Below are 12,276 nucleotides of genomic sequence, written 5' to 3'. Positions count from 1 at the left end.
ATGTGGTCCCTCTCCACAAAAGTAGAAGTAAGGAAGAAGTAGGGAATTACAGGCCGGTAGGTCTGATTTCTGTGGTAAGCAAATTAATGGAAACACTTTTAAAACAGAGAATGGTGAAGTTTCTGGAATCCTGTGGATTACAGGACTGGAGGCAACATGGATTCATTAGAGGTAGGTATTATCAGACAAATCTAATCAATTTGACTGGGTAACCAGAGAATTGGATAGATGGAGTGTGCTAGATGTGGTGTATTTAGATTTTAGCAAAGCCTTTGACAGTGTTCCACACAGATGTCTAATAAATAAACTGAATGCCCTTGGGATGGGTCCCAAAATGATGGGATGGGTCAGGAGCTGGTTGAGTGGAAGGTGACAGAGGGTAGTGATCAATGGAGATCGCTCTGAGGAAAGGAATGTTACCAGTGGTGTGCCTCATGGTTCTGTTCCTGGGCCTGTTCTTTTTAACATTTTTATAAAGCGATATTGCTGAAGGGCTGTCTGGTAAGATTTGCCTCTATGTGGATGATACCAAAATCTACAACAGAGTAGACACCTCGGATGGGGTGAATAACATGAAGAAAGATCTGGAGAATGGTCTGAAATTTGGCAGCTAAAATTTAATGCTAAGAAATGCAAGATCATGCATTTGGACTGCAAAACCCGAAGGAACAGTACAGTTTAGGGGGTGAAGAACTTATTTGCACAACAGAAGAGCAGGACTTGTGTGGCGCAGTGGTTGGAGCTACAGCCTCAGCACCCTGGGGTTGTGGGTTCAAACCCCGCGCTGTTCCTTGTGACCCTGGGCAAGTCACTCAGTCCTCCATAGCCCCAGGTACATTAGCTAGATTGTGAGCCCACCGGGACAGTTAGGGAAAATACTTGAATACCTGATTGTAAAACCGCTTAGATACCCTTGATAGGCGGTATATAAAAACCTAATTTAATTTAAATTTAATTAAATTTAATTTAAATTTAATTTAGACTTGGGTGTGATTGTATTTGATGATCTTAAGGTGGCTAAACCGATTGAAAAGGTGATGGCAAAAACTAGAAGGTTGCTAGGGTGCATAAGGAGAGGTATGGCCAGTAGGAAAAGGAAGTATTGATGCTCCTGTATAAGACTTTGGTGAGATCACATTTAGAATATCGTGTACAATTCTGGAGGCTACACCTTCAAAAAGATATAAAAAGGATGGAGTCGGTCCAGAGGAAGGCTACTAAAATGGTGCATGGCCTTCATCATAAAGCGTATGGGGACAGACTTAAAGATTTCAATATGTATTCTTTGGAGGAAAGGTGGGAGAGGGGAGATATGAAAGAGACATTTAAATACCTATGTGGCATAAATGTGCATGAGTCAAGTCTCTCTCATTTGAAAGGAATCTCTGGAATGAGAGGGCATAGAATGAAGTTAAGGGGTGATAGGCTCAGGAGTAATCTAAGGAAATACTTTTTTACAGAGATGGGTAGATGGGTGGAACAGTCTCCCTGAAGGAATGGTGGAGACAGAGACTGTCTGAATTCAAGAAGGTGTGGGATCTGAAGTGAAAGGCTGCTTCTTATCTTTACCTCACCGGAGGTCTGATGTGATACAAAAAAACCCAACAAAAATAAAACCCAGCAAGCTTACATTGTATATTCCAAAGCAAATAACTTTTTATTCTAGTAATAAGTATTATAGAAGCATTTGTCAAATCAGAAATAAATCAGTTTGGACATATACAATGGAGAGAAAAAATCTCATACCAACAGTGCCGGCATCTGTAAGCATGGCGCAGTCTCTCTAAGGAACCTCTGCCAGAGCATGGGGGTTTTATACAGAAAGTATCTTTTTTTTCTAGCAAGACCTTCCCCTGGCTATTATGTACCACCCTAGTGGATAAACCAAATGCCTATCTAACCCTCTCCTAGTCCACGCCTCCATTCTTCCCTGGGGGGGCCCTGTACAGGCATAGTTTCTAGAACTTTCTTCTTAAAGTTTCCATTCTTCACACGGGTACAGCAGTGCCTCAGCGCATTAGCCTGGCTTCCCTTTATCAGGAGTGTTCTGCTGACTTGCAGTTTTCTTTCTTTCAGCACTGTTCATTGTCTTTTCAGCACTGGTTAGTGTCCTTGAGAGATTTCACAGCAAGAAATCTACACACTCACATGCCACACATTAGCATCTCAGCATCTGAACTCAAACCAGTTTATACAAGCCCGTGACTTTAACAACTTCAGCAAACTGTAGGAATAGGTCTCACAACCTGTAAAAGTCTCCCATAGGTTCCTGTCATCTATCTCAGATCTCTGAGAGAGGAAGAGATAATGGTTACTGTGGATGGGCTGACTAGATGGGCCATTTGGCCTTTATTTGCCATTACGTTTCTGTTTCTATGAACTTGTTTTCAAAGTACAGTCAAACCTCGGTTTGTGAGTATCTAATCTAATCTTTTATTTTTGCGTCGCACATACCTATTCAGGCTCAAGACGACATCAAGAGAGGAAGGATTAGGAGAAGAGGGGGTTAGAGGGGTAGAGGAGAGGGATGGGGAGGTAGGAGGGTGGAGGAGAGGGAGGGGGATATAGAAGAAGGGAGAAGTAGAGAGAGAGGTTTGCGAGTGTTTTGCAAGACGAACAAAACAGTTCAGGAAATTTTAACTCGCAAAATGAGCATTGTTTCGATAAACGAGTGCGTACGTGCTCATTATGTATAAGCACGTACAACGTCGAGCGCTCTGTGCTGCGTTCATCAACGTGCGTGCATGTTTATAAGTAACGTGCACGTACGTGATCATTTTGCGGGATGGCGCTTGGCTACGTGGGCTTGCGGTACTCCAAAGTGGTGTGGAAAGGGAGGCATCACCCTGAAGCGCGTCCATTGGGAGGGCAGTGACATGCAGTGCTGCCTGCAGCTGTACGGGGACTCCGAGCGTTGCCAGCACCTGGCCACCTACAAACTGCAGAAGGGAATCACCCTGCTGAAGGGGCTGCGGCACCCAGGCATCATCTAGGCAGGTACCGACCCCTGGGCCACGCCTCGCCACTTCTCCTATTTCTTTATAACACATTATAGGAAACCATTTGGGTTGTGGAACGAATTGCCTGAGTTTCCATTATTTCCTATGGGAAAATTTGCTTTGTTATACGTGTGCTTTGGATTACAAGCATGCTTCTGGAAAGAATTATGCTCATAAACCACTGTATTTCCATGTAACTTCATTGAGTGTCCCCTAAGTCTTTGTATGTTTTGACGGAGTTCAAGTTTCAAGTTTATTGATTTTTAATATACCAATCATCAACAGGTATCTAGCCAGTTAACAATGATATGATAAAATAAGAAGAAGAGTAAAACTTATAAAAAGGAGGGGAAGTGAAACATTGAAGACATTATACTATAAACAAACATGAAAGTGGGGTTAGAGAAGAGGGGAGGGGGGATAAAGTTACATAGTTAGTGATGAAAAGAAGAAGGGGAAAAAAAAAGGTTTTTGTGTGGAAAAGAGTGAAAAATCGATCCACTTGTACCCCTCAGGATTTTGTAGACTTCAATCATACGTCACCTCAGCCATCTCTTTTCCAAGCTGAAGAGCCCTAACCTTTTTAGTCTTTCCTCATACAAGAAGAGTTCTATTCCCTTTATCATCGTGGTCGCTCTTCTTTGAACCTTTTGTAGTGCTGCTATATCTTTCTTGAGATAAGGAGACCAGAACTGAACACAATGCTCCAGGTGAAGTCGCACCATGGAGCAATACAGAGGCATTACCGTATTTTCACGCATATAACGCGCGCGTTATACGTGTTTTTACAAACCGTGCATAACCTTGCGCGGTATACGCATGAGCACGCTATATAAATTTTTTTTTTACATAGTTCCCCCCCGACGTCCGATTCACCCCCCCTCCGCAGTACCGCTCACACCCCCACCCCGAAGGACCGCTCGCACGCACCCCCACCCCGAAGGACCGCTCGCACGCACTCCCACCCGCACCCCCACCCTGAAGGACCGCTCGCACCCCCACAGCCTCCCGACCCCCCACCCATCATGTAGAAGCTCCTACCGGTATCCTGCTGCTTCCTCTTGGCGGTCCCGGCCCTTCTGTGAGCCCTGCGCCTGCTGCTTCCTCTTCCGGCGGTTCGCCCTTTCTCTAACGTCAAGCCCTCTTGCCCCGCCGACTCCCCGACACGATCGGGGCAAGAGGGAGCTCAAGCTCTCTTGCCCCAGCCAACCGCGGCACCCCCGACACGATCAGGGCAAGAGGGAGCTCAAGCCCTCTTGCCTCCCCGACATGATCGGGGCAAAAGGGAGCCCAAGCCCTCTTGCCCTGCCGACTCCCCAACTCCCCGACAATATCGGGCCAGGAGGGAGCCCAAACCCTCCTGGCCACGGCGATCCCCTACCCCCACCCCGCACTACATTACGGGCAGGAGGGATCCCAGGCGCTCCTGCCCTCGACGCAAACCCCCCCTCCCCCAAACGACCGCCCCCCCCAAGAACCTCCGACCGCCCCCCCCCAGCCGACCCACAACCCCCCTGGCTGACCCCCCATGACACCCCCACCCCCCTTCCCCGTACCTTTGTGTAGTTGGCCGGACAGACGGGAGCCAAACCTGCCTGTCCGGCAGGCAGCCAACGACGGAATGAGGCCGGATTGGCCCATCCGTCCCACAGCTCCACCTACTGGTGGGGCCTAAGGCGCCTGGGCCAATCAGAATAGGCCCGGGAGCCTTAGGTCCCTTCTGGGGGCGGGGCCTTGGGCACATGGTCGGGTTGGGTTGGGTTTCATCATATTGTCTACAGTGACACCCAGATCTTTTTCTTGTGCGCTAACCCTCAAGGTGGATCCTGACATCTGGTAACTGTGATTTGGGTCAGACTTCCCAATGTGCATCACTTTGCATTTGTACACGTTAAATTTCATCTGCCACTTGGATGCCCAGTATTCCAATTTCCTAAGGTCTGCCTGCGATTTTTCACAATCTGCATGCGTTTTCACACCTCTGAACAGTTTGTGTCGTATGCAAATTTAATCACCTCACTCATTCTCGTTTCCAGATCATTTATAAATAAGTTAAATAGCACCAGTCCCAGTACAGACCTTTGTGGCAGTCCAGTTTATTTTCCTCCATTGAGAAAAATGACCATTTAACCCTACCCTCTGTTTTCTATCCGATAACCAATTTCTAATCCACAACTGAACTTTGCCACCCATCCCATGATTCTAATTTTCTCAGAAGCCTCTTATGAGGAACTTTGTCTAAAGCTTTCTGAAAATTTAGATATACTACATCAACCGGCTTACCTTTATCTACATGTTTATTCACACCTTCAAAGAAGTCAAGCAAATTGGTGAGGTAAGATCTCCCTCAGCTGAACCCATGCTGACTCTGTCCCATTAAATCATGTTTGTCTACGTGTTCCACAATTTAATTTTTGTAATTTGTTTCCACCATTTTGTCTAGTACTGAAGTCAGGCTTACCGATCTGTAATTTCCCAGATCTTCCCTGGAACCCTTTTTTAAAAAAAACAACAACAACAAAAAATGGTATAACATTGGCCACCCTCAAATCTTCAGGTACTACAGATGATTTTAGTGGCAGGTTACAGATCAGCAATTTCATGTTTGAGTTCTTTTTAATACCCTGGGCTGTATACCATCTGGTCCAGGTGATTTATCACTTTTTAACTTGTTGATTTGGCTTAGTACATCTTCCTGTTTCACCAAGATTTTTCAGTTCCTCCGCATCATCACCCTTGAAAAACTATTTCTGGTTCAGGTAGATCTCTTACATCTTCTTCCATAAAGACTGAAGCAAAGAATTCATTCAGTCTTTCCGCTATGGCCTTATCCTCCCTGAGTGCCCCTTTTGCTCCTTGATCATCCAACAGTCCCACAGATTCCCACTAGACATCAGGGACTTATTTTTTCTTCAGATTCGAAATGTTGATTGGGGGAAGGGTGTTAATAATACCAGGCAATTTGATTATTTTTAAGGATTTGGGGGGTACCCTAGACACCAGGGAATTTCTGTTGGGGTTTTTTTTAACCAGGCGGGAAGAAGAGTTGTTTGGGTCTGGTAGAGAAGGTGCCCTAAACAGGGAATCTGGTATTGTTTTATTTATTTATTTTTTTTTGGGGGGGGGTTGACAAGGAGGGGAGGGGAGAGTTGATCATGTGCAATAGGGAAGGTGCCAGTGCAGAAAGCTAATCAGCAGAGAGATCAGGTTGGCTATGTTAGCCCTGGACCTAATGAAAATGTTCATGTGGTAATTGTGCAGTAAAGACAAGGTTTTCATTTTCTAAATTGATGCAGCATACATAATGGCCTCATGTAATTATTTAAATGCAATGTGTGGTCATATAAGTCAGTGATTCCCAACCCTGTCCTGGAGGAACACCAGGCCAATCGGGTTTTCAGGCTAGCCCTAATGAATATGCATGAGAGAGATTTGCATATGATGGAAGTGATAGGCATGCAAATTTGCTTCATGCATATTCATTAGGGCTAGCCTGAAAACCCAATTGGCCTGGTGTTCTTCCAGGACAGGGTTGGGAACCACTGATATAAGTCATGCCAAGGTAAACCTGCACAGAACCACATCCTGCATTGCTCACCTCGCAGTATCTGTGACTGAGCTTGCGTTAGCTTTCTGCCCCAGAATGAGGTACGTTGTAAAGCTGCAGGAGCATAAGAACTGTTTTATATATGCTCAGCATTTCTAAACAGTTCTCAGGAAGCTCCAGAAAGAGATCCAGTCAGCACCAACCAACACTAACATTATCCATCTATGTGACTAGTAATTCACCTGTCTTCCGAGAATATACTGGACTGTCACCTAATGTATTACGAGAGCTAACAGTTAAAAACAAGGCTGGCTACATAACATATATATTACCACTGGATGTTTTTCATTACATGTTCTAGCTCATTATACTCTGCAGAAAGAAATTCTAAACCTTCAGTGTTGAAGATTGTGGTATAGTTTGTGTGCTCTTCTTGGTTTCTTTGGCTGTTGCTCTCTATAGTGTTTGGCTTGTCAGCTTGTTAACCAATGGATACTTACTTGCCTATAGGCTCTTGATGCACCACATTCGAGACTGTCTTCCAGAGCTGAAGACCCGGGTAAATGTGCTGACAGCACAGTACCAATCTGTGCTACAGAGCTATGGTCAGCCCATCCAGGACCACAATGCAACACTCCTACATATCATCACCAAATTTGCCACAGAGTATTGCAACACTATTGAGGGAACAGCAAAGAATATTGAAACCTCTGAACTGTGAGTCGCTGCACTGAGGGTAACTGACATATATGTTTGTAAACTTGTGCTAGGGAAAAGAAGTGTGTGTGTTATCAGTCTGTTCTGAAGTGAGGAGATAATTGCTGTGAGTCAGATTCTCTAACATTAAAACTAAAATTTGATGGGCCACTATCGCAGCCGTAAATGTAACAAATTGAAAAAGATGAGTCGTTCTCTAAAAACCGGGATGCCCACTTCCTGCTGCCACAGCAGCTGGGGTTCCCTGACAACCAAACACCTGATATCCCCGTCAGCAGGAGGGATGCCCACTCCTTCCTGTTGCCACCCAACCCCCCCGACAACCTCCCATGCTCCTGACAACCACTTCCCCCCCCCCTCACCTTTAGCATGAAGGCTGGCCGTAGGGATGCTTTGCCTTCCTGCTGGCAGACCCACCTCTTCAAAATGACGGGCCTTTCCTTTCCTGGTGCATTATGGGATGCATGGGGAGGAGCCTAAGTTGATTAGCCTAGGTGCCTAAGGCACCTTCAATAGGGCCAATCACAGCCTTAGGACCCTTCCCGGCGCATCCCAGGATGCATCAGGAAGGGGAAGACCTACCATTTTGAAGAGGTGGGCCTGCTGGCCGGAGGGAATTGATATCCCTTCAGCCGACCTTGATGCCAAAGGTACGGGGGGAGCGTTGGGAGTACAGAGGGGAGTTGGGCGACTGCAGTGGGAGGGAGTGGGCATTCCTCCTGCTGCCAGGGGTTGTTGGGGGGGGGGATGGGCGCAGGCGGGAGGGAGTGGGCATCCCTTCTGCTGCTGGGGGTGTTGGGTGTTTGGTTGCCATGGGACCTCAACGGTGGCGGCAGGAGGAAGTTGGGTATTCCTTCTGCCGATTTTTGATTTGGGGGGTGTCTTTTTTTTTGTTTGTTTTTTTGTTTTTAGGGGGGTGTCTGATCTGTCAAACCTTATTTTCCTGTCAGTTCCTCAGCCAGTCAGTGCTCAGGCACTGAGCAGAAAGTAAGGCTACAACAGCTCAGACCCTGCTAGAAAATTTTGCCCACAAATGTAGTACAACAAGGTTAGGGAATCACTCGGCGATGATAGAGAATTGCCCAGAGCGCTCCTTTTAATATTACTGAGCACATACTAACATTTTAATATTAATGACTTGACTTTTTTTGTATTACATTTGCATGGCAGAATCGGAGACAGCTAGGAAGCTCGGAAAAGACCAGTATAATACTGTCCTGCTAAAATGGCTGGAGCAGGTTTTGCGACCATGTTAGTCATGTTACGTTTTGAGAATCTTCCTCTGTGACTCAGCACAGAGGGGAAGAAGAGTATGTGCTTTGAATTAGTGCTCACATTGAAATGGATGTACATTGTGAGTCTGCAGTAAGGAGAGAAGGGGTGAGAGAGCTGTGAGTTTGTGCTGACAGGAAGGAAGGTGAATGTTGTGAATTCTCACAGGGAGAAGAGAGGTGGGTTCTGTGATTCTGGGACATGTTACCAGCTATGTGCGCTTAATACTCCTGTTTCTCTTTAGCTGTGGTGGTGCTCGGATGTGCTACATCTTTCACGAGACTTTTGGTCGCACGCTGGAATCAATTGATCCGTTATCTGGGCTCACGACACTGGAGATTCTCACTGCAATCCGTAATGCCACAGTATGTATTCCTTTTTCTATGTAATGTCTGTATATACTGCTCCAGTTGTCCTCTACTGTAGCCAGGTATGGAGAGGTGTCTTTCTTGGCTATTTGTGCAGGGACCTCGTCCAGCACTCTTTATTCCTGAGGTTTCTTTTGAGCTCTTGGTGAAACGGCAAATTAAGCGACTGGAGGAGCCGAGCCTGCGTTGTGTGGAATTAGTACATGAAGAATTACAACGCATCATACAGCATTGTTCCACCTATAATACACAGGTAACTACATCACTCTGCCTTGGTTGTCTGGGCATTTTTCTAATTGGGTTGGTCACAGTCTGTTCCACTTTTTGGGTCAGTCTTCTCCTAAATTATTTGTCCAGGTTTCCCTTTCCATTTCTTCTTTCTCTTTTTTTGTCCTTCCCTTCCTTCTCTGTATCTGCCTGACATTCATTTTGTTTGTTTGTTAAACGTTTCTCCCTTTCTCTCACCCTCTAGTCCTTAATTACTTTTTCTTTTCTTTTTTTTTACCTCTAATCTCCCTCTCATCCATTCTCCAGCAATATCATAGCCCTGTCTTGTCTTTCTAATTCTCCACCTGCTATTTCACCTCTATCTTTCACCCAATTACTAAGTCCCCCATTTCCAGGCTCTTTAGTCACCCTCTCAGCCCTTACCTTCCCTCCACTGCCAATCATTTCCTCATCAGCTCCAGCTCCATGCCTGTCTTGCCTTCCTTCCCTGGTCTCCAGGCCAGTTCTGCCTCTTACTGTCTATCTCATTTCCCATTACTTCTATTTGACCACATTAACTCCCATTTCCATCCTTACTCAAGCCCTTCTCAGACCTTCTCATATACTCTTCCACAGCACCATATCCTGACCTTGGTCATTCATACATGCAGAACATAGATAACTCCTCTTCAAATACAGGATAAGGTAATTATAGTCTAAAAGAACTAATGTAGACAAAAAATAAACTGAAACCTGAGATGCCACACTCTGCATACAGAGAGAGAAATTTATTTCCTCCTGTACAGTGCAAAATAACACTAGAAGATATAAATTTTCAAAACTGCCATTATTCAGTCGCTAAAACAATTTTCCCACCTTTATTGTCTGGTGATTTTTATTTTTCTAATAATTTGGTTCACTCTTGGTTCTGCTTCCCTCTGTCTGTGCTCTTAACTCTGTTTCCAAGACCACCTGTCCATTTGCTATTTCCTTTTGCACCTCCTTCACTTCCTGCTTAACATCCATCTTTAACAATGATCTTTTATCTATGTACAGCATTCCCCCTCCCTTCTTTTCGGTGTGCAGCATTCCTCCTTCCCTTCATGATTATCATTTCCCCCTCCTCTTTCCCTTCCATTCCATCCATATACATTACTTCCTCCTTGGCCCCCTCTCCCTTCCCTTCCATCCAAGTGCAGCATTCCCTCTCCTATCCAAAACAGCATTCTTCTCTCCTTCCCTCCCATCCAAGTAGAGCATTTCCCATCCCTGTCCCTGCCTTTCTCTTCATCACTGTACAGCATTTCCTCCTTCCCTTCCTTCCCTGAAGCATGCATATGGTGGAAAGATACATAGGTACCTGCACCAATATCATTTGTAATGTATTTTCAAAGAAAAATGAAATAAGTAGTTTCCCTTTGAAAATTTGCTACACATTGCCTGAGTGCATGTCTTGCACCAGTTTTATGTGTAGTTGGAGGAGTGTGGAGGAAACTGTACAGATTTACTTGATACTTCAAAATATTCACATAGATTACTATCCCATACCTTGCTGTGTTGCCATGAAACAATAGTATATCAAATAAATAAAACAATAAGTCAATCAAGAAGTCCATTTTTAAAGGGGTTAAATTAGGAGACCATATGTAGGAGATCAGCAGTTAGCAATTTTCAAACCCTTTGATCTAGCCCAATTACTGTTTGCTGGCTAGATCATTTTGAAAATGCTTTCTTAATATACAGGTGACAGCATTGTTCCACCTTTAACATAGAGGTAGCAGTGCTACTCAGACTATATATACGTACATTGAAAATATTTTCCTGGCTTCTACTTTTAGTATTTTTCCTATAGAAACAAAAGGGTCCCTTAAACATAACTTCTTGATTTTTATTTTCTCCAGGAGCTTTTACGGTTCCCAAAATTACATGAAGCAATTGTGGAAGTAGTTACTAGTGTCCTGCGGAAGCGCCTTCCCATCACCAATGAAATGGTAAATCTTTTCCTGCTATGCTGTGATGCCTTAGAGGGGGAAATAGGGCAAAATGGTGTTAGCATTAATCCAACCAGTCCAGAAACTTGCAGGTTGGGTGTCCATGAACCAGCAGGTTGAGATAAAGGGTACAGAATTGTACTGTACCTTTATTAGGAACTTGGATAGCTCCTAACAATTCAGTATTGTTCTGTCACCACCAAATGGTAGATGGCTGACTGTGCAGTTCTCACATTGGACGTATATGATGGCTTCTGGGGTAACTGGTGCTAGTGGAGCTAGGGGGAAGGATTATATCCAGACTAAATTTATCTTAATTCTAATTTAATGCCTGGAGGTGCCAGATCCCTTCCTTATTCTCCCCTCCCCCCTCCCCCCCCAGCCAACCCATTCCCTTGAGTTCCTCTTTTTCTGCTGTTTGCTTCTGGGAACAAAAACTTGCTGACAGAGTTCAAGGTGATTCATTGAGAAGATGGTGGGGTAAACTTTCTTTTCCTGCACTTTTCCTGGCAGGAAAGACATGGAGGACTATTTCTGTTATTGCTGACAAAGACTGTTTCTCTCATGAAAGCTGTTCCTGTGCTAGTACTGTATTGGTTTTCTCATGGTGGCTCTCACTGAGGGGAATATTTTCAAAGCTTCATGGTAAAAACCAATGGGTTGCTGTCAAAGCCGTTCTTATAATGATTTAGAAAAAGCAAGTCCGGCACAGACGGATTGGTTTATGCTCCTCTGCCAGCAGGTGGAGACTGAGAAAACATTGATTTTTGGCAGTAGTACAATAGGGCTGTGCAATCCCATCTACAGTCAGTCTGTTCTCAATCTCCAGCAGGTAGAGATGGTAAGCCTGTGCAGTCTTCCCTCTTGTTAATTAGGGTCTGTTGAATCTGATTACTACTACTAGTAGTTATCACTTCTATAGTGCTAAAAGGTGTACGCAGCGCTGTACATTTAACATACAATAGACAGTCCCTGCTCAGAAGAGCTAACAATGTAATTAGAAAGACAGGACATCTCAGGGTTGAGGAGATTATGGTAGAGGAATTGATACAGTGGGTATAGGTATCAGGCAGCTGTGAGTGGGAGTTAAGAGTTGAAAGCAGTTAAATAAATATTGACTTTTAGCTTGGATTTGAATACTGCTAGGGATGGAGCATGACGTATTGATTCAGGCA

The 12,276-nt window shown here is 44.7% G+C and overlaps 1 protein-coding gene across 5 annotated transcripts in view; it reads left to right on the top strand.

Moving 5' to 3' along the window:
- The window catches only part of LOC117348267 (dynamin-1-like protein), a 76,646-nt gene that overhangs the window by 47,592 nt on the left and 16,778 nt on the right, over nt 1-12,276 (top strand). For all 5 annotated transcript variants that reach the window (XR_004536951.1, XM_033920187.1, XM_033920178.1 and 2 more), the window contains exons 10-13: nt 7,057-7,263; nt 8,780-8,900; nt 9,001-9,156; nt 11,012-11,101. Coding sequence is in view for 4 of the 5 variants with exons in the window: in XM_033920187.1 (XP_033776078.1) it covers nt 7,057-7,263; nt 8,780-8,900; nt 9,001-9,156; nt 11,012-11,101 (574 nt within the window). In the remaining variant the exon portion in view is untranslated. The remainder of the gene's footprint in view (nt 1-7,056; nt 7,264-8,779; nt 8,901-9,000; nt 9,157-11,011; nt 11,102-12,276) is intronic.

Source organism: Geotrypetes seraphini, chromosome 1 (assembly GCF_902459505.1).
Source record: "Geotrypetes seraphini chromosome 1, aGeoSer1.1, whole genome shotgun sequence".
NCBI lineage: Eukaryota > Metazoa > Chordata > Amphibia > Gymnophiona > Dermophiidae > Geotrypetes > Geotrypetes seraphini.
This window is presented reverse-complemented; position numbering and strand designations above follow the sequence as displayed.